Raw genomic sequence first — 22,836 nt, forward strand, 5'->3', positions numbered from 1 at the left:
GAGGAATGCGAGAGAAGAGTCTTTTCACCAGAAATGCAGGCCATGGGTCTCCAACTGAAGAGGAGGGGTTAACGGAGTTGACAAATTGTGTGAGGGAGAGAGGGGTGGGCAAATTAAAAACAGACCACAATGATGTCAGGGAGGGGGAAACATGAGAAGGGGCATGAAGAGCATGTGGGGATGGAGGGGGGAGGGGATGAAACGGGGTGGAATGGGGGAAAAGAAAGCAGGGAGGAGTGGTGTTCTGGAGTGAGTGACAAAGGGAGGTTGTTTTATGCTACAAAGCGAGTGCAAGAGAATTGAGAGACAGAGAGGACAGAGGGATCATAGTTCAGGGAGATGGTAGATGAAGGGGATATAGTATGAATGATTTGGATGAGATTTTTTTAAAAATACATATTAGCTCCGTCTACAATTAGATAGTGTGCTTGTTTTAGTATGGCTGCCTTTCCTATATGACTATGGTGTTCTTCTCCAATAAGCCACATTGAACCTGCCATACGGTGGGAAAATGTGGGATACAAATGCAAAGCGAATGCTACATACCTGTAAAAGGTATTCTCCGAGGACAGCAGGCTGATTGTTCTCACTGATGGGTGACGTCCACGGCAGCCCCTCCAATCGGAAACTTCACTAGCAAAAGCCTTGGCTAGTCCTCGCGCGTCCATGCGCACCGCGCATGCGCGGCCGTCTTCCCGCCCGAACCGGCTCGTGTTCGTCAGTCCCGTATGTAGCAAGACAAAGACAAGGGAAGACACAACTCCAAAGGGGAGGCGGGCGGGTTTGTGAGAACAATCAGCCTGCTGTCCTCGGAGAATACCTTCTACAGGTATGTAGCATTCGCTTTCTCCGAGGACAAGCAGGCTGCTTGTTCTCACTGATGGGGTATCCCTAGCCCCCAGGCTCACTCAAAACAACAACCATGGTCAATTGGGCCTCGCAACGGCGAGGACATAACTGAGATTGACCTAAAAAATTTACCAACTAACTGAGAGTGCAGCCTGGAACAGAACAAACAGGGCCCTCGGGGGGTGGAGTTGGATCCTAAAGCCCAAACAGGTTCTGAAGAACTGACTGCCCGAACCGACTGTCGCATCGGGTATCCTGCTGCAGGCAGTAATGAGATGTGAATGTGTGGACAGATGACCACGTCGCAGCTTTGCAAATTTCTTCAATAGAGGCTGACTTCAAGTGGGCTACCGACGCTGCCATGGCTCTAACATTATGAGCCGTGACATGACCCTCAAGAGCCAGCCCAGCCTGGGCGTAAGTGAAGGAAATGCAATCTGCTAGCCAATTGGATATGGTGCGTTTCCCCACAGCCACTCCCCTCCTATTGGGATCAAAAGAAACAAACAATTGGGCGGACTGTCTGTTGGGCTGTGTCCGCTCCAGATAGAAGGCCAATGCTCTCTTGCAGTCCAATGTGTGCAGCTGACGTTCAGCAGGGCAGGAATGAGGACGGGGAAAGAATGTTGGCAAGACAATTTACTGGTTCAGATGGAACTCCGACACAACCTTTGGCAAGAACTTAGGGTGAGTGCGGAGGACTACTCTGTTATGATGAAATTTGGTGTAAGGGGCCTGGGCTACCAGGGCCTGAAGCTCACTGACTCTACGAGCTGAAGTAACTGCCACCAAGAAAATGACCTTCCAGGTCAAGTACTTCAGATGGCAGGAATTCAGTGGCTCAAAAGGAGGTTTCATCAGCTGGGTGAGAACGACATTGAGATCCCATGACACTGTAGGAGGCTTGACAGGGGGCTTTGACAAAAGCAAACCTCTCATGAAGCGAACAACTAAAGGCTGTCCTGAGATCGGCTTACCTTCCACACGGTAATGGTATGCACTGATTGCACTAAGGTGAACTCTTACAGAGTTGGTCTTGAGACCAGACTCAGACAAATGCAGAAGGTATTCAAGCAGGGTCTGTCTAGGACAAGAGCGAGGATCTAGGGCCTTGCTGTCACACAAGTCGGCAAACCTCCTCCATAGAAAGAAGTAACTCCTCTTAGTGGAATCTTTCCTGGAAGCAAGCAAGATGCGGGAGACACCCTCTGACAGACCCAAAGAGGCAAGGTCTACGCTCTCAACATCCAGGCCGTGAGAGCCAGGGACCGGAGGTTGGGATGCAGAAGTGCCCCTTCGTCCTGTGTGATGAGGGTCGGAAAAGACTCCAATCTCCATGGTTCTTCGGAGGACAACTCCAGAAGAAGAGGGAACCAGATCTGACGCGGCCAAAAGGGAGCAATCAGAATCATGGTGCCTCGGTCTTGCTTGAGTTTCAACAAAGTCTTCCCCACCAGAGGTATGGGAGGATAAGCATACAGCAGACCTTCCCCCCAGTCCAGGAGGAAGGCGTCCGATGCCAGTCTGCCGTGGGCCTGAAGCCTGGAACAGAACTGAGGGACTTTGTGGTTGGCTCGAGATGCGAAGAGGTCTACCAAGGGGGTGCCCCACACCTGGAAGATCTGTCGCAGTACACGGGAATTGAGCGACCACTCGTGAGGTTGCATAATCCTGCTCAACCTGTCGGCCAGACTGTTGTTTACGCCTGCCAGATATGTGGCTTGGAGCACCATGCCGTGACAGCGAGCCCAGAGCCACATGCTGACGGCTTCCTGACACAGGGGGTGAGATCCGGTGCCCCCCTGCTTGTTGACGTAGTACATGGCAACCTGGTTGTCTGTCTGAATTTGGACAATTTGGTGGGACAGCCGATCTCTGAAAGCCTTCAGAGTGTTCCAGATCGCTCGCAACTCCAGAAGATTGATCTGCAGATCGCGTTCCTGGAGGGACCAGCTTCCTTGGGTGTGAAGCCCATCGACATGAGCTCCCCATCCCAGGAGAGACGCATCCGTGGTCAGCACTTTGGAAAGGACGTCCCAGAGTCAAATTGGACCAAATCGTCCACCAATACAGGGATTTGAGAAAACTCGTGGACAGGTGGATCACGTCTTCTAGATCCCCAGCAGCCTGAAACCACTGGGAAGCTAGGGTCCATTGAGCAGATCTCATGTGAAGGCGGGCCATGGGAGTCACATGGACTGTGGAGGCCATGTGGCCTAGCAATCTCAACATCTGCCGAGCTGTGATCTGCTGAGACGCTCGCACCTGCGAGACGAGGGACAACAGCAGAGCTCCTATGAATTCGAGTTTGTGCACTGGGAGAAGATGGGACTTTGGATAATTTATCACAAACCCCAGTAGCTCCAGGAGGCAAATAGTCATCTGCATGGACTGCAGGGCTCCTGCCTCGGATGTGTTCTTCACCAGCCAATCGTCGAGATATGGGAACACGTGCACCCCCAGCCTGCGAAGTGCCGCTGCTACTACAGCCAAGCACTTTGTGAACACCCTGGGCGCAGAGGCGAGCCCAAAGGGTAGCACACAGTACTGGAAGTGACGTGTGCCCAGCTGAAATCGCAGATACTGCCTGTGAGCTGGCAGTATCGGGATGTGTGTGTAGGCATCCTTTAAGTCCAGAGAGCATAGCCAATCGTTTTCCTGAATCATGGGAAGAAGGGTGCCCAGGGAAAGCATCCTGAACTTTTCTTTGACGAGATATTTGTTCAGGGCCCTTAGGTCTAGGATGGGACGCATCCCCCCTGTTTTCTTTTCCACAAGGAAGTACCTGGAATAGAATCCCAGCCCTTCTTGCCCGGATGGCACGGGCTCGACCGCATTGGCGCTGAGAAGGGCAGAGAGTTCCTCTGCAAGTACCTGCTTGTGCTGGAAGCTGTAAGACTGAGCTCCCGGTGGACAATTTGGAGGTTTTGAGGCCAAATTGAGGGTGTATCCTTGCCGGACTATTTGGAGAACCCACTGATCGGAGGTTATGAGAGGCCACCTTTGGTGAAAAGCTTTCAACCTCCCTCCGACTGGCAGGTCGCCCGGCACTGACACTTGGATGTCGGCTATGCTCTGCTGGAGCCAGTCAAAAGCTCGTCCCTTGCTTTTGCTGGGGAGCCGAGGGGCCTTGCTGAGGCGCACACTGCTGACGAGAGCGAGCGCGCTGGGGCTTAGCCTGGGCCGCAGGCTGTCGAGAAGGAGGATTGTACCTACGCTTGCCAGAAGAGTAGGGAACAGTCTTCCTTCTCCCGAAAAATCTTCTACCTGTAGAGGTAGAGGCTGAAGGCTGCCGGCGGGAGAACTTGTCGAATGCGGTGTCCCGCTGGTGGAGCTGCTCTACCACCTGTTCGACTTTCTCTCCAAAAATATTATCCGCACGGCAAGGCGAGTCCGCAATCCGCTGCTGGATTCTATTCTCCAGGTCGGAGGCACGCAGCCATGAGAGCCTGCGCATCACCACACCTTGAGCAGCGGCCCTGGACGCAACATCAAAGGTGTCATACACCCCTCTGGCAAGGAATTTTCTGCACGCCTTCAGCTGCCTGACCACCTCCTGAAAAGGCTTGGCTTGCTCAGGGGGGAGCGCATCAACCAAGCCCGCCAACTGCCGCACATTGTTCCGCATGTGTATGCTCGTGTAGAGCTGGTAAGACTGAATTTTGGCCACGAGCATAGAAGAATGGTAGGCCTTCCTCCCAAAGGAGTCTAAGGTTCTAGAGTCCTTGCCCGGGGGCGCCGAAGCATGCTCCCTAGAACTCTTAGCCTTCTTTAGGGCCAAATCCACAACTCCAGTCATGAGGCAACTGAGTGCGCATCAGCTCTGGGTCCCCATGGATCCGGTACTGGGACTCGATCTTCTTGGGAATGTGGGGATTAGTTAGAGGCTTGGTCCAGTTCGCCAGCAATGTCTTTTTGAGGACATGATGCATGGGTACTGTGGACGCTTCCTTAGGTGGAGAAGGATAGTCCAGGAGCTCAAACATTTCAGCCCTGGGCTCGTCCTCCACAACCACCGGGAAGGGGATGGCCGTAGACATCTCCCGGACAAAGGAAGCAAAAGACAGACTCTCGGGAGGAGAAAGCTGCCTCTCAGGAGAGGGAGTGGGATCGGAAGGAAGACCTTCAGACTCCTCGTCAGAGAAATATCTGGGGTCTTCTTCCTCTTCCCACGAGGCCTCACCCTCAGTGTCAGACACAAGTTCACGGACCTGTGTCTGCAACCTCGCCCGACTCGACTCCGTGGAGCCACGTCCACGATGGGGGCGTCGAGAGGTAGACTCCCTCGCCCGCATCGGCGAAGCTCCCTCCGCCGACGTAGTCGGGGAGCCTTCCTGGGAGGCGGCGGCAGCCGGTACCGCACGCGGTACCGACGCCGGAGACCTCACCTCGGGCGATGGGCCAGCCAGCGCCACGCTCGACGGTACCGGTGGCGCAAGCACCGCCGGTACCGGAGGGTTAGGGCGCAACAGCTCTCCCAGAATCTCTGGGAGAACGGCCCGGAGGCTCTCGTTCAGAGCGGCTGCAGAGAAAGGCATGGAGGTCGATGCAGGCGTCGACGTCAGAACCTGTTCCGGGCGTGGAGGCTGTTCCGGGCTGTCCAGAGTGGAGCGCATCGACACCTCCTGAACAGAGGGTGAGCGGTCCTCTCGGTGCCGATGCCTGCTGGGTGCCGACTCCCTCGGCGACCCAGAGCTCTCGGTGCCGACACGGGAAGGGGACCGATGACGATGCTTCTTCGACTTCTTGGAACGAAGCATGTCACCGGAGCTTCCCGGCACCGACGAGGAGGACGTAGAATCCAGTCGTCGCTTCCTCGGGGCCGAGGCCGAAGGAGGTCGGTCTCGGGGGGGGCTGTACCGCAGGAGCCCTCAGGGTAGGGGGAGACCCACCCGAAGGCTCACCGCCACCAGCAGGGGAATGGACAGCCCTCACCTGCACTCCAGACGAAGCACCACCGTCCGACGACATCAGCAGACGAGGTCCCGGTACCACCGACGTCGATGCAGCTGTCCGATGTCTCGGCGCCGATGCAGAGGGTCGATGCCTCGATGCACTCGATGCACTGGCGGCCGAGGATGAAGCTCTGGACGCTGAAGACGTCGATGCACTCGATACCCCCGGTGCCGATGCAGAGCCCGAGAACAAAACGTTCCACTGGGCCAATCTCGCTACCTGAGTCCGCTTTTGCAAAAGGGAACACAGACTACAGGCCTGTGGGCGGTGCCCAGCCCCCTAGCACTGAAGACACGACACGTGCCTGTCAGTGAGCGAGATGACCCGGGCGCACTGGGTGCACTTCTTGAAGCTGCTGGGAGACTTCGATGTCATGGGCGGAAAAATCACCCCGGCGAGATCAAAAGTCGAAATGGCGGAAAAGGCACCGAAAAAACAAGGGGAAGAAAACTTCGACCCGAGGCCTAAAAGCGGCCTACCCTGACGACGAAAGAAAACTTACCGGGGCGAAAAAGCTGAAAATAGCGGAGGGAAAAAAGACCACAGAGTCTTTTTCCACACAGAATGTTTTTTTTTTTTTTAACAACACGACGAACGTGCGAGGTCGACTTTGCGGGGCCCGACACGGCGAAAACACGACCATACCGAGCGCGGACAAAGAAGACTGACGAACACGAGCCGGTTCGGGCGGGAAGACGGCCGCGCATGCGCGGTGCGCATGGACGTGCGAGGACTAGCAAAGGCTTTTGCTAGTGAAGTTTCCGATTGGAGGGGCTGCCGTGGACGTCACCCATCAGTGAGAACAAGCAGCCTGCTTGTCCTCGGAGAATAAATAAATAAATAAATATAAATTTTAGTATGTACACTATCCAGACCAGCGGGCCAGATTGGGCAGAACAGATCGGTTTTTAATACGCTATAAACCAGAAACAAGAGAGTTCTGTATGCACTAGTCTGTCAAACCTCATGATTAATTAAGTGTAAGCAAAATCAGTCATCACCTCATCAGAGGGCCTGATGTACCAACTGGCTTTCCTCATTCTGTATCTAAGCGAACAATGCTGAGTACATTGTACACAGAGTAAGGAACAGGCTGCTTGTTCATTTGTTGCTGCCCAACTGGTAACTGCTACTTTTTAAGATCCCACAGCAACTGATTCCAAATGCTCTTCATTTCCAGAAATCTCACCTGCCCTCCACAGAGGCTGATCCTGCATCAACCATGTTCGCAGAGCCACCAATCCCAGGTGCTTGGCCACTGCTGCGCTCACTGGACTGGACAGCATTCACCCCTGAGCCAGAGCTGGCACTGTCAAGAGTCATAGGAATGGCCTGTTCCACTGAAACCTGCAACAAACAGAACCAGAAAACTCTCTTTGGCACAATGCAGGTAAGAATATACGCCACACATCCTGGCTTACGAGCAAGATTCATTACTATCATGATATGCACAAAACTATTCAGAGACACGTGCCCTGAGGGAAACCAAGCATATGACTGTTTCCAGTAAAATGTGTCTAAACTTGCCCATGGACCAGGATTGTGTGACCCAGTGAACAACTTTGTGCAAAACTGCCCCCCTACATCATATGTGCATATCCATAAGAACACCACATTGAGGTTCTCTACAGGGCTGCCACTGGTTGTTATATCTGCTAACGCTAAGGGCATTATTTAATGTCAAATGACACATACTCATAGGTTGGGAAGTGGCAAGATGGTGGCGTGAAGCTGGCTGCACTTAGAAGCGTCACCTCACTGCTGATTTCTTTTCCTCTGTTGTAAATATGCTGCATACTAAGCGTAAGGGGATAGTTAGAGTGGCTCCCTTGGTTACTAGAACTTCGTCCCCACTTCAGCAGATGACTAATCACTTTGCGTTCAAGGCCCTCCTGCAAGTTTCCGGAGGAGGAAATTCCTCAGAAGTGAACCAAAGCAAAGAAGCACTTTCGATTTCAGGATTTGATTTGTCACTCTCCCTTCCGGTGTGCAATCCGCCGCCCTGCCCATCAGCAAACGTGGAAGCTGTGCTTGTGGATGCCTCATTTGGGTGCATGGCTGCCGTTGGTTCTGCCGGAGATACCATCAGTAATAAGGAGCAGCCAACAGTGGATGCTGGCAGTAAGGCTCCTCGGGTAGTTTCCTTGGAGAGTATTTTGGATGCTCTCCAGAGACTGGACTCCAGCTGTCGTGGCCGTGCTCCCGCATTCCGACTCACCTTTCCTACCAGTGGTCGGGCTCCACGGCTTCTCCAGACCATCTCCTTGGCCCTACGACCCTCTTACACTGATGCCTCTGCTGCCCGTTTCCCTGTTTTCCCAAGCTTCATTCCAGAGATTATCCAAGCCTCACTCTGATGTTCCAGCATTCTAGCCTCCTTCCAGAGACTATCCAAGCCTCAGTCTGATGTCCCAGTATTCTAGCCTCTCCCTGGTGCCCCTGTTGTGCTCTTCAGTGCATTCTAAGCTTCATTCTAGGGAACCAGAAGTTGTGACATCATTAGTGAGGGTCTTATAAGGAACCATGGAACTCTCATCCATTGCCTTCGCAACAGGTTTCCTGAATAGTTGTGCTTGCCTGGTCTTGTGTTATCTCCTATTCAGATTTGACCTACTTTTCCTGATTTCAGTTGCAGTTCCAGCCCTGTTTGTCTTCAGCTTCTGTTTCAACCCTGCTCATCTTCAGCTCCAGACCTGCTTATTCTAGCCTTGCTCGTCTTCAGCTCCAGACTCAGCCATGCTTGTTCCAGCCTTGCTCATCTTCAGCTCCAGACCCAGCCCTGCTTTTTCCAGCCTTGCTCGTCTTCAGCTCCAGTCCCAGCCTTGCTTGTAACTTGCTCGTCATCAGCTCCAGTCTCAGCCCTGCTTGTTGCAGCCTTGCTCATCATCAGCTCCAGTCTCAGCCCTGCTTGTTCCAGCCTTGCTCGTCTTCAGCTCCAGTCCCAGCCCTGGTTGTTCCAGCCTTGCTCGTCTTCAGCTCCAGTCCCAGCCCTGCTCGTCTTCAAGCTCCAGTCCCAGACCTGCTTGTCTTCAAGCTCCAGTCCCAGCCTTGCTTGTCTTCAGCCCTGCTCGTCTTCAGAATTAGTTTCAGCCCTGTCTGCCTCCAGCTTTGCCTGTCTCTAGCCCTGCCCTGCCTGGTTTCTGCCTTAGTGATTTGTCCTGCCTGGGTGATTCACCTGCCGCTATCTGGTATCCTGCGGTGGTCCAAGGGCTCACCTTCCCCGAGATCGTAGTGTGGCAGTCAACTCAAGACATTTCTACACTTGTGAGTAAATTTGAAAATTTGATGATCTGGCAAAGAAACTGGATGGCACTAGGAGTGAGTTTTCAGGTCAGATGTTATCTTTCAAACAGGGAGTTAAAACTTTGCAGGATACATCCGCAGTCATAATTAAAGATAAATCGTTTGTTCATAGAAAGATTGAATTAATTGAAAACTATAACAAACAAATCTTTGTTTACTGAATTTCCCAAAGTCCCCTGGAACTACTCCTCTAGATGCTTTTAAAAGATATTTGATTGAAGAGTTAAAGTTTCCTGAATAAGATACACCTCCATTAAATAAGGTCTACTATATTTCCTCAAGACTGATTGGAAACTGGTAGGGACTGGGGTTCAAATTCTATGGTAGTGCATTCTCTAAAATCCAACTGCTAAAGTTAAAGAACTGAGTACAGCGGTGATCCTTTCAAACCTGTACAGTACTAAGATAGAAAGAAACTTGATCTTAACTGTTCAATCCGCTGTTGCATTCTACACTTGTCAATTTTTTTTCCATAGAAACAGGTAAGATAAATTTTATAAAAGAATACCTAGGCAAGAAGGCATAAAAATACATGTTACACCTATTTTATAAAACAGCACCTGTGTGCCTTTATAAAATAGCTTCCCTTAAAAGCTGTTGAGGTAGGAGCAACTTTTCTGCTCATTTGTTTGAATATGTGCATATTTTAAAACATATGCGAGTACATCTGCCCTTGGTTAAACCTACAATTACATCATGCAAGAGGGCATGCTGTGAACTGACCACATATTCCACTGTGGGTGTGTATTCCAGGGCAATTTTATAAGCTATTATGTGCCGAAAAATGCTGTTTTATGTGCAAAAAGGCTTAAAAATTGCCTCCAGAATGGGGGAAAATGACTGCTAAATAACAGATTTTAAAATGTATACAACAAAAATCTGCCACTTAAGTGTACAAATCACCCAAAAAGAAATATGAACCAACAAGTTTAAATGAAGAACAGAGCCAACAAATCTAGATAAAAGTTCACAAAGTTAGCAGTAATATCCGTGGACACAGCACTACCAATAAAGATCAAAGCTGGCTATCTGGGGCACTTGCCACTGCCATTGTTGTGTTTTATGGCAATACTAGAACTTGGTTTTCTAGTGAAGCTTTAATGATCGCTTTTGTACCTTTTTTGAAACATCAGTAAAAATGTATTGAAAAAATCAGAACTGGCCAAGTCAGAAGCACTGGCTCCAACAGTGGATGCTGGAAATGAGGCTATAACCTATGGGTGAGCAACCACAGTCCTCAAGGGTCACAACCCAGTTACCCAGTTGAGTTTTTAAGATTTCCACAACAAATATGCATGATACCTGACTGGGTTGTGGCCCTTGAGGACCATGGTTGCCCACCCCTGCTATAATCCAATTATGTCAGCAACAACAAGGCACTAGGACTGCAAGGTGGTCATGAATCCAATCCTACACTCCCAACACCACTCCATTGCCAATACTGAAAAACAGAATTATTCTGCAACTATTTCAGCTTCAAATAAATAAAGCTAACTAGCTAACTTGAGAAAGGGGTACCAGATTTAAAAAAAACCTAGCTCAGAAAACTATGAACAGTTTCTCAAAGTGGTACAACACACTGCCAGACAATAATATCCCAAGATGCTGCAGAACAAACTCCAGACTACATTCCGGCAGTCATGCCCAACCTGATCACCAACAAAAGCTGGAGGGAACGGTCTAAAGTTACACAGAAACATAGAAATATGGTATAGGCAAGATGGCGTTCAAGTCAGACGTGCAGCTCCAACCCTTCAGCTGCCTGCTATTGTTTTGTTGCAACTCACCCATACTTGGACATGAGTAAGGGGAATGCCCAAAATCAAGGACACTCTTTCTAGTTCCGGAGGCAGCCTTAGGCCAAATCAAGCAACACTTGAGCGATTTGGAATTCACCTGCATGAGGAGACTAACTGCTTTGGCAGGGTCTGCTGGAATAGTGTCGGACTGCAACATGGAGTTTCACTTAGTCCTCAATCAATTACAGCCCCTCCTTGACCTGGAAGCAGTTTTGCAGTGGGGGATACACAAGGGAATGAAGCTCTGGTAGCGGTGCCTAAATCCCTAGTTGTAAGGGGGGAACTGAGAGCAACATCTTCCTTTTTTGCGATAGCATCTGCAGGGAGGTGGGTTGGTTTGAAGCCTCTGCTCCTTGGAGAAAAGTCTGCTTTCCTGGGCCTTGGAGAATTGAAGAGACCGGCTGTTGTGACTATGGAATCCTTGTGGGATGCGATCCAAGGTTTGCATTTATCTCTCCAACTGGTTTCTAATTCTTTTGGAAGTGAAGTATATCTGTTAAAGACAATTTTGAGACTATCTAAGGATCTGGGGCACTGGAACTCCAAAACTGGTGCGTTAGAAGAGGGAGTTAAAGATCTGCAGAGCTTCTCTTCAGTCTTCAGTCTTGGCTAGAGACACTCAGAAAAGGAGAAGGGAAGTCTTGGCCTTAAGGCCTAGAGTTCACTCTCTGGGTGCAACTTCTTTATTGAAATTTTCCTGTAGATGTTTGGTGTCTTTAAATGCTGTTAATTATATTTTCTTCAATCCCATAAAACTGCTGGAATTTATAGTTGTGAAGGAGAAATTAATGAACCCTTGAATGTTCCTGCATGAAGAATGATATGCTGTTAGAGCAGCTATGATTGTTAATCCTCTTATCTGTCTCATTATGTAATTTCTTTTATTCTATTTCCTAGTATCTTGGCCTCAACGATTGTGGACTAAGTTTAGAGAGAAAAAATTCTCTGATTATGGAAAAATAAGAAAAATTCAAAATAAGAATACAAATATTTATTTCATAATTTGTTCTCTGAATGTAAGGGTTTAAATGATTATAAATAAGTAAAAACAAACAAAACAACCCCCCCCCCCCCCAAAATGAAAAATGTAGGAAGATAACGACTATATGGCCTATCCAGTCTGCCCATCCATGCCATCTGCTCTCACTATCACTCACTTAGATTAGAGATCATATGTACTTGTCTTAAGTTCTCTTGAATTCAGATACTGTTTTTGTTTCTACCACTTAAAACATTTGGTGGGAGGCTGTTCCATGAATTTACCACCCTTTCCATAAAGTAGTATTTCCTCAGGGTACTTTTGAGTCTATCCCTTTCCACCTTCATCCTATGCCCCCTCATTCTAGAGCTTCCTTTCAATTGAATCTCACCTCCTATGCATTTATGTTTCCTCATGGCAGATTTTACCACCACCAATGTGTGAGGGAGTTGTTATACCCCATGGCCAAGAATATTTTGTACTTTATATTTATTAACTAGGATAAGAATTCCTTACTCTAAGAATTCCCGTGACAAGAAAAGTCAGGCGTTTGCTCAGGCTCAATCGCAAAAGCCAGGAATCAGTTTTTGACAACTTTCATCAGCAGAATCTAAGGGTGGGGGGGAGGTCATCTTTCACACTGTTGCAATGCTTGGACAACTGTTACAAATGATTCATGGGTGCTTCAGGTTCAACATAATCAGAATTATCCATTACTATTATAAGATCCAATGGACTATAAAATATACCTTCTTATTTACTATTGATTAATTGTTAATTATATCTTAGTATCGCTGTTAACTGTTATATCTATCCTGCTCCCAAATTTACAAAATAAATTGTACTTCTTGCATTGTAACTATACAACAGTATTATTGTAAGCCACTTTGAGACCGCAATCAGTGGGAAAAGGTGAGATACAAATTGATAAATAAATAAATAAATAAATATGATGCGTAGGGCAAATAGAATATGGTGCTGCCCAAAGCTTTTTATATAGTTCCTGAAGGATATCATCAGTGGGATGGAGTACACGTTCCTTGTTCAATTTTAGAAATTTAAAAATGTTTCTTGTCACTTTGGTTAGCAGGCTGAGAAGGTGAAGGCAATTCTAAAGCCTGAGCCATTTTGAGGAGTAATCTAGGGTAGAAAGAATCTTCCTGTACATACTGCTCATCCTTTTTAACAGCAGAATCATCATTCTTATTTTGAGTTTAAGATTTGTCAACTCAAAAACTCTGCGAGATTGGAGACCGAGATCTAAAAGGACATATAGAAACTCTGCAAGAGAGCAGGTGTTTATTCTGGGAAGATACTGGTGATCCTGTCCAAGATCTTTTCCTAGAACTAGGAGTGGACACATGTATAGGATGGTTACTCTGTATAGGCTCTGAAGCCAAAACAGGATGCCTATTAATAGGAGGATTGTGGGGAAGTGTTTGAATGTTGCTGCAAAAACTGAGTGAGGTGAGAGAGAAATCCTGCTGCTACTGTATCTAGCTGACTTGGCTGATGAAATTCTGTCTGCACTGACAGTTGCAGAGGAGGTGGAAAAGCAGAACCGACGATCTGATAGAATGATTAGATCTAGACGAAACTGTACTTGCCTGTTGAACAGTTAAATCAGTGATGTCGATGATGACTATTGCCTGCCCCGATGATGGGAAGCAGATTGGCTGTAGTTGGACGGAGATGAACAGTGGCACAGATGACTCTAGAACGTGGACGATGCCAAGAATCAACAGTAGAAGATGATGTAGAAGACATAAAAGTCACTGCACTCCTGACAGATGCTGAAGATCATGTGTGAGTGATGATCGCCGGCATTATCTGCACCAAGCCACTATGAGACACAGCAGGAAGCTCTGCACCAATAGGTTTCCCATCTTGAATGAGTCCGCCCACTGTGACATTAACAACATGAATGCCCGACGTGTCCTGTATGACAGGAGACAGCTGATCCCAACTCCCAGGCACTGTAGCAGGAGGGTTAACAGAATATGGCAGAGAACTTGAACCCTCTTGAGTAAAACCAGAAATCTCCATTTGTTTTACAAGATAGTGAGTCTTAGCTTTTTTCTTTGACAGAGTAGATTGTCAGAAGCTGTTTGTGGACTAAATCCTTCAGTTTTAAAGCGCAAATCTCCAGCGACTTCACTGACATCTTTTACAATCCGCACATTTGTCAGTGCTATGTTGTTGACCCAAGCACCTAAGGCACAATGTGGATCCGTAACCAACATTTTCGGTTACAAAGAGTAGTCCTTAAAGCTCGGTTTTTGGGACATAGGGAAAACTAACTGTGCTAAATTAAATTCAAAAGTGATGGGAATTAATGATAAAGAACAGTAAAATATGAGAGAACTGGGAAGGCTAAAATAAAAAAAAAACCATATAAACATTTGACAGGACTGGAAAGCACAACAGATCACTGTATCGCACCGTGGAAAAAATAAAACTAAGATGTGAGGGGAGATTACATAAGTACTTAAGTATTGCCATACTGGGAAAGACCAAAGGTCCATCAAGCCCAGCATCCTGTTTCCAACAGTGGCCAATCCAATACCTGGCAAGATCCCAAAAAAGTACTAAACATTTTATACTGCTTATCCCAGAAATAGTGGATTTTCCCCAAGTCCAATTTAATAATGGTCTATGGACGTTTCCTTTAGGAAGCCGTCCAAACCTTTTATAAACTCTGCTAAGCCAACCGCCTCTACCACATTCTCCAGCAAGGAATTCCAGAGTTTAATTACACGCTGAGTGAAGAAACATTTTCTCTGCTTCGTTTTAAATTTACTACTTTGTAGCTTCATTGCATGCCCCCTAGTCCTAGTATTTTTGGAAAGCGTAAACAGACGCTTCACATCTACCCTTTCAACTCCACTCATTATTTTATAGACCTGTATCATATCTCCTTTCAGCCGCCTTTTCTCCAAGCTGAAGAGCCCTAGCCGCTTTAGACTTTCCTCATTTTCGTCGCCCTTCTCTGCACCTTTTCTAATTCCACTATATCTTTTTTGAGATGAGGCGATCAGAATTGAACACAATATTCGAGGTGCGGTCACACCATGGAGCGATACAAAAGCATTATAACGTCCTCATTTTTGTTTTCCATTCCTTTCCTAACATTCTATTTGCTTTCTTAGCCGCAGCAGCACACTGAGCAGAAGGTTTCAAAGTATCAGCAACAATGACACCTAGATCCCTTTCTTGGTCTGTGACTCCTAACATGGAACCTTGCATGAGATTCTACTGTATATATATACAGTGGTGGGAAGGCAGGAGCATGCACAGAAGACTTGAGATTTCTGTGCTAAAAGAAGGCCGGGTCAGTGATGTCACCAAGGAGTCACTTCAGCTGTGTGGACAGGTGATCCCACTGTCCAAGGAGAAAGTAGTTAACACATCATAGTTTGGCAATAGTGCTGCTGGGACTAGCATGAGTATCAGAACAAAGGAATAGACCATATAAAAGGCCCCTAATCATTTTTGTACCCAAACCAGCAGTTCAATAGTGACAGAGCAAAACAAGGATACTGAGACCTGTGACTGTGGCAAAAAACAGGCCATGTAACACAGTTTGGTCTGACCACTGCAAGATCTTCCCGAGGCCAACTCACAAGCACTGAAATGTGCTTATCAGTGTAAAGGATTTTTGTCGATGAACACAAGTGAGAGGGGGAGGGTCACACATTCTTGGTTAATAGAAGGAACTTGTTTGAGGGTCTCATGAAATGTCTAGTTCAGTAAAGGAGATTTACATGCATGATCTCTTCCCCTATCAACAAGTAAATGTATGACCCTGCCCCTCCAATCAAAGTATGAAAGCCCACGAAGCTGCAAGCATTGCTCCTCTACACGCCCCAAAGAGATCAGGGAGTATGTACCCCTTTCCCTACAGCAATGAATACTAAGTACACTAAACAAGGACAGGCATATTCCCATCACCCACCGCTATTAACTACACATGCAGTAAGACATGCATACTGGTTGCTCCCCCATAAACATACAAGCACATGCATCCCTCCCCAAACCACACATGCATACCCCATGACTATGTCCTGACATGCATTTAAATGCACATATATACATGCAGATGGCAACCTCTCTGAACTGAGCCCATTTTCAGGTCCCGTACTTAAAAGTCACTGACTGTCTCCTCCATGAATGACAAGGGATAAAAAGGACCTAGGGGCTAAACTGACCTGCGAGTTGAAGGTGGGGGCTGTACGTGGGCTACGAACAAATTCCATAAAGAAGGCACCTTCCTGGCATAAGAGGAAGAAGCAACAGCAGTGTTAAAAGCACCAGCAATCAGGGAGAGGAAAGGAGAGGAGAGGAGAGGAGAGGCAGAATGGAAGAGTATAAGGATGTGAAGAGAAGCAAAAGAGGAGGGAAGGCAGAAATGATCTGTTGGAGGAGAGAGACAGGGAGAGAAGGAGAAAATAGAACTTCCAGCAAACCCAGTTGGGTGACTGCAAAGTAAAGGAGACGACTCCACTCCAGACAGACAAAAATTGCACAGCTCCTTCTTTCATGACCCTATTTATTTTCCATGCAATCACACAGTCCAATTTAGTCTTCATCAGGTCCTGGCTGTAAAAAAACCAAAACAACCCCAGACCTGTCAAACAGGACATTTCCCCTCCCCCCATGCAAGTTTTTCTGGTGGCCAGTGGCTCTCTCCCTCCCTCCGACCCCTCCTCAACAAAAGGGCACAAGGGGTATGGAGGTCCAGTGGACTTCTAGCCCCTCAAACCCCCTGACACAAAACAAAACTGTCCCTGGTGGCTTAGTTCCCCCAAATCCCACCCTCCGTACCTTTAGAAGGGTGAATAGCACTCTCTCTTCCTGGGGCGCCACCTTCAAAATGGTGGCACCCTGCCCAGTGCATCCTGGGATGCACTGGGTGGGGCTTCAATGCCATGTAAGAAAGTTTTCTCCTTTTATTGATGCCCCGCCCAGTGCATCCCAGGATGCACCAGGCAGGGGGCCACCATTTTGAAGGCGGCACTCTAAAGGTACAGGGGTGGGGGATTTGGGGGGCACAAGCCAATAGGGTGGGTGGAGGGAGAGTTACCCACTGGGCCACCAGGGACAGTTTTTTGTGTTTGGGGGTGGAGGGGGTTAGAGGGGCTAAAGGTCCATCAGGGAAACTTGTCCGGAAGGGGTTGGTGGGAGGGGGCCTGTAAGCATGTAAAATGCATGCTGGACAGGGCTTCCCATTCCTCCCCAATGCTCCGATCTGGTGTAGGGTTTGCCACGGGAGCAGTGCCAATATTTGGCATATTGCCCACTGAGCAGTGGAGAAGAATAGGTAACGCCCTGTTTTGCATGCATTTACATGCTACTTGTAGTCAGAGTCAGCAAGCTCGTTGTTTCACACAATCGCCAGCTTTGATGAAACAAACACGGGCAGCAGTACGGCACTAATATACTCCAGCCCCCACGTTTTGCTTCTGATCATCGGCCCCCATACATGCCAGCATCTGCTCTTCACCCACCCCCTTGGGGGCTCTTTATGCAGAAGGATGGCTGTGCTCAGTGGTACTTGCCTTACGTGGACTATCTACATAAGTGGGTGTAATAGCAGTGCCACTGCTGTCTGTAGCCTGTGCACAACTCTTCGCAGCATGTATTGCAGCTTGCTGTTCAACTGAGTTCCTGAAATAAAACAGAGGAATTGGATCAGTTTTCTATGCTGCTTTTAGAAATTGTTAAGAGTACCCAGAGTAATCAGATCTGTGATGCAGGGTTTACCCTACATAGCACAGAGCTGGGACCAGGAGCCAACTCTGCACAATTGTCAGTGCAGTGCTGCTAGCAACAGTGACCTAGCTCTAACAGGACAGGGCCTCCAGACCATTCTTGTGTAAACTTACAAGAGAAAATTAGGTCTCACCTGCTAATATTCTTTCCTTTTGTCCCTCCAGACTGGTCTATGCCTGGGTTATTCACTCCTACCAGCAGGTGGAGACTGAGATCACTATAAGCATCCAGTGCAGAACCCAGCCAGTCAGTATTTCTGTACCAAAGCTAAAATGATACAAACTAACCTGTTCTGCTGAGTTTTTTTTCAGGGGGTGGGGGTTGGGGAGAATACCAATGGCAACAGACAAAAGAAAAAATATTCCTTGAGCTCTCACTGCAAGAAAACAAAGACCTCTGCAACCTTTACTGCCACTTTCCTCCCCGAACTACAACTGCACAGACAACCATATACCATCCAAGGGTGGGTTCTGGACTGGTCTGCAGAGACAAAAAAGCCAATTTGGCAGGTAAGACCTAAATTTCCCCTTCCTTAGCATCCCTCCAGACCAGTGCAGACATTTGCAAAATACCAAAGCAGAGTCTCTTAAGGGTGGGATCCTCTAAGCCTGCCGCCAAAACTTCTGCACCAAAGGCAGCATTTTGTTGGGCTTGCACAAAAAAGGTGATAATGCATCACAAAGGAATTTAAGGAGCACCAGATGGCTGCCCTACAAATTTCCTACAGTGGAATAAAACTACCCTCTCTGCCCAGACCTGCCCTCTAGTAGCTCTGGCACAGGATGTCCCTTGATAATATACACAGAAGCGATGGCCTTCTTAATCCACTGGGCTATAGTCACTTAGATGCAGCTTCTCCATGCTTCTGCCCATTGAAAAGTACAAAAACGATCTGAACCCTGAAACTCCTCAAGTCCTACCAATAACTCTCATGAAACTCCGACATCCAAATGACATCCAAATGTTTCAAAATATTGCTGTTCCCCCCATCCTCCTCATCCGAGACTAGCAAGGAAACAGACTGGTTCACAAGAAAAGCCAATATCACTTTTTCCCTGAAAAAAACAAAACAAAACAAAGAACACACCAAAAGATTCCCTACAGGACAAGGCCTGCAACTCCAAAGTTCTTCAGGCTAACAAAATGGCTACCAAAATAACTGTCTTCAACATGACATCCTTTATCATACTGTCTCTCAAAAAGGGAGACTGAACTAAAACAGACAAGCCCAGATTCAAATCCTACTGCGGAACAGGATGGTGAGGAGGGTGAATGCATTTGACTCCTTTGAGAATCTCAACACACCCAGAAAGGAAGCCAATACTTGTCATGAACCAGACCCTGGTAACATGCTAGGGTCACAACCAACAACCAATACTGTAAGAGACATTAAAACCAATTCTCTTTCTAGACCATCTTGCAATTCCTGAATCTCTGCAATCAACGACCGTAAGGAAACATTTCCATCCTGAAATAAACTCTCAAATATGTGCCACACTCTGTGTAAGCCAAGGAGGTAGAATCCTTATGCAATCTAAGCATAGTGACTATCTCTTTACCAGAATATCCTTTTTTTCACGACCATGCCCTCTCAGGAGTCAGACTAAGACAGAACAAAGACAGGTCCAGCATTCGTACTGGTCCCTGTACAAATAGGTCTTCCGTCACAGGGAACTGTAAGAGACCCTCTACCACCAGACGAATTAAGTCCCCTAACCATGTTCTCCGAAGCCAGTCCAGAGCTACCAACAACACTTGACCAACGTGACTATCCTTTGGATGACATGACCTAACAGTGGCCATGGGGAAAACAGAGTATCTTGTGCCATGGCTACTGCTGGATCAGAGTTATCTATGCACTCTGACTTCACTGCTCTCCTGTGGTTGAAGAAATGGGGCGCCTATGTATAGATTGTCAATGCCATCAAATTCATCAGAGGCTAGCCCCAGATGCACACAATGCTGTTGAAGACCTCTCAGTTCAGGCTCCATTCCCCTGGATCCAAGGTATGTCTGCTTAGAAAATCCACCTGCATGTTGTCCATGCCTGCCAAGTGCACTGCTACAGGTCCAGTAGATGCTTCTCTGCCCAGGATATGAGACCCGCCATCTCCATCATCACCTAGCAACTCCTCATGTCCCCTTTTCAATTTACATAGGCCACTACCATCACATTGTAGGACAGGACTTGCATCAATCTACTCTAAAGCAGAGTCCGAAATGACTCCAAGGCTGGGCACACAGCCCTAGTTTCCAATCTGTTAATCAATCAATGGGTCTCCACTTCCAACCACTGGCCCTTTGCCACTTGATCAAGACAGCAAGCACTCCAGCCCCTGAAGCTGGTGTCTATTATCCACTCCTGAGGCTCCAGGCTCATGCCCTGCGCCGAGTTGGGACTGTGTAGCTACCACTGCAGACTGTCTTGTTCCCCCCCTCCCCCCCAGAGAGGGAGGCATACATCCAACTCCTGAAGCTGAGGGACCAGTGAGATAATAGAGACAGCTGAAAGGGATGTCACCGCCATGGTCCCAAACACCTGTAAATAATTCCTGACCTATGGAGTTCTCAAGGAGAGAAGAATGAGAATATGCTTCTGCAAATCGCTCAGTTTGGTTGACAGAAGAAACACTCTTCTCTGTTGAGTGTCACACTGCACCTCTAGATAAATCTAGGACCTGTGATGGTCTTAAATTACTCTTGTTTGTACACGGACTACTCAACTTAAATACTCCAGAAACTGTCCCACTCTGGCAGAGACTCGCTCACTCTCCTGAAAGGACTTTACTCAAATCAATCATCCAGACAGTGATGTACTAGAATCCCTTCCCTGTGTAGAGATCACTTTGGAGAATGTCTGATGTACTACCGTCAGACTGAATGACAGGGCATAAAACTGGAAATGCTACCCTAAAACTGCAAAACCGAGGAACCTCCAATGACCCCTCCTGATCAGGATATACAGATAAACTTCCGTTAGGTCTAGAGAAGTGAGAAAAATTCTTCTTGTATCACTGACAATATGACTGACTGCAACATTCCTGTGTAGAACCTAGGAACTTTTAAGGCCCTGGTTGTCCTCTCAAGGTTTAAGATAAGTTGGAAGGTGCCGTCTTTCTCCAGCACCACGAAATACATAAAAGTATGTCCTGGTGCCATGTTCTCCCTGCAGAAGAGGTACCATTGCCTGCAGTTGCAGCACTTCTACAAAGTCTCCCTGACCACCCCCTGCTTTCCACTGGAAGCAAAAGGGAGACTCCAGAAAAACATCCAGCAAAGTCTGTGTGAATTCCAGAGCACACCCATCACGATCAACTTCTAGGACCGAGGGGTCTGTCATAATCTGGGTCGTGCTCTGATAGAAATTCTTTAATGTGGCACCTATCACCACCAGAAGATGGGCCCCGACACCTTTATTGTGGGCCTTGTGACCGACTCGGAGTGACCTCTCTGGAATCCTGACCACAGCAGCAGCCACCCCAAAAAGGACAGAGTTCTTTGGAAAAGAAAAACCCAAATCATGTTGGCACCACTTAACTCGTATCAGAATGACAATGACAGGCATCCCTATACCTGCCCCAACCTGAAGATCCTCAGCCTACTCCCTTCAGCTTTTTCAGGCAGACAGAAGACTTTGGCCTTACTTAAGACTCTTAACCAGGTTATGCAACTCCTCGCCAAATAGCATCATTCTTCCAAAGGGCAGCCTGCTCAACTTGGATTTAGAGATAGCCTGCAGGCTACCACCACCAGGGCAATATTCTTAGCCAATGTCCTCAACAAGTCAGAGGGCATCCATTTCAGGATTTGGCCACTTCTTTATCCACCATGACCTGACCAGCTGTGGGCTGCTAACACCTTTTCGGCCCACTGGAAACAAGCATTAACTACCAGACCTCTCCTTTCCAAATCAATGACTGCAATGCCAGGACTGAGATATTAAAACTCTGCTTGAGAAGGGCCTCCCATCTGAGGATCCTTTAATGCTGCTCTTCCCTTGAAGAGGGAAAGGGATGGGATTTGATATACCACCTTTCTGTGGTTACAATTATATATATACAGAGGTACTTATTTTTGCACATTGTCAAATGGAAGGTTAAGTGACTTGCTCAGAGTCACAAGAAGCTGCAGTGGGAATTGAGGTTCCCCAGGGTCTCAGGCCACTGTGCTAACCATTAGGCTACTTCTCTACTCTTTGTAAATGTGAACACCACCGCATCCACTCTAGGAGGCCTCAAGACCTTCCTATCCTCCACATGTTTAAGGTACAGTTTTGCACTGAGCAATTAAACTTGCAGGGCATATTTAGTGCATCCTATTCTGATGCACAGAAAAAGACAATCAGCTTCTGAAAACCCTTCAGCAGGGGGTCCACCATCCTGGTGCTCCCTGCCAGGGGTTTCTCCTCATTAAAATTATGAACCAATGAAACTTGTGATAAAAGCTCCGACAATTCACCCCTGTGAAAAATATGGATGACTGAGGCATCCTCTGCTAGGGGAAGATCATCCATCGAAGTATCCTCCATTGTTTCCTGGGCTGAGGCTCAACATCCTGCAGGATCAGTTTTTCCTCAGAAAGCCTGAACCTGTATCATCAAATTCCACTGGCCACTCTAACCAGGGCCTTTTTACTGCAACTGGACCTTTCAGGGACATTTCCTGCTCCAAGCTCAAATGTTCCCCTGTTTTCCTTAAAACAGAAGGCTCTATACATCACAAGGATAAAATGGAAAGGGGGGGGGGGATCCCACTGCTTGGGTCTCCTTCACTGGTACCTGCAGAAACCCTTGAAGAAGGATCCATCTCCTCAAGCCATGTGGCTGCCCAACAAGGTGGCAGTTCCCACCAAAAAAAAAGGTCGCCACCATGCCTGCACCCAATTTGACTCCCAAAAGTGACCACAGCCTCCCAGAGTCTATCAAGTGCCTTTGCATCGGTCATCATTGAAACCACAGTTTTAGATGCTCCACAGAGTTTGCACACTGCACTCAGGCCCTCTAAACCTCGGCGTCTGCAAATGCAGTAAATGCCAGAGCCACTCAGATCTCACTGTCGGTCAACATGATGGGCACATGGACATATGGTGCGTCCCCTGCCTCACATACCAAGGTACTAACTGGATCCAGAAAGGAGAAGAGGACCACAATGCACAGCTGGTATAGAAACTACATGTATC

At 47.8% G+C, this 22,836-nt stretch overlaps 1 protein-coding gene across 1 annotated transcript in view; it reads right to left on the reverse strand.

Annotated features, from left to right (window-relative positions):
* DEPDC5 (DEP domain containing 5) overlaps positions 1 to 22,836 on the reverse strand; it is a 133,438-nt gene that overhangs the window by 20,538 nt on the left and 90,064 nt on the right. Inside the window, 3 exon segments of the mRNA XM_030219198.1 lie at positions 6,995 to 7,152; positions 16,095 to 16,157; positions 17,445 to 17,553. Of these exon segments, the coding sequence (XP_030075058.1) occupies positions 6,995 to 7,152; positions 16,095 to 16,157; positions 17,445 to 17,553 (330 nt within the window).

This window comes from Microcaecilia unicolor, chromosome 11, assembly GCF_901765095.1.
Source record: "Microcaecilia unicolor chromosome 11, aMicUni1.1, whole genome shotgun sequence".
Classification (NCBI taxonomy): domain Eukaryota; kingdom Metazoa; phylum Chordata; class Amphibia; order Gymnophiona; family Siphonopidae; genus Microcaecilia; species Microcaecilia unicolor.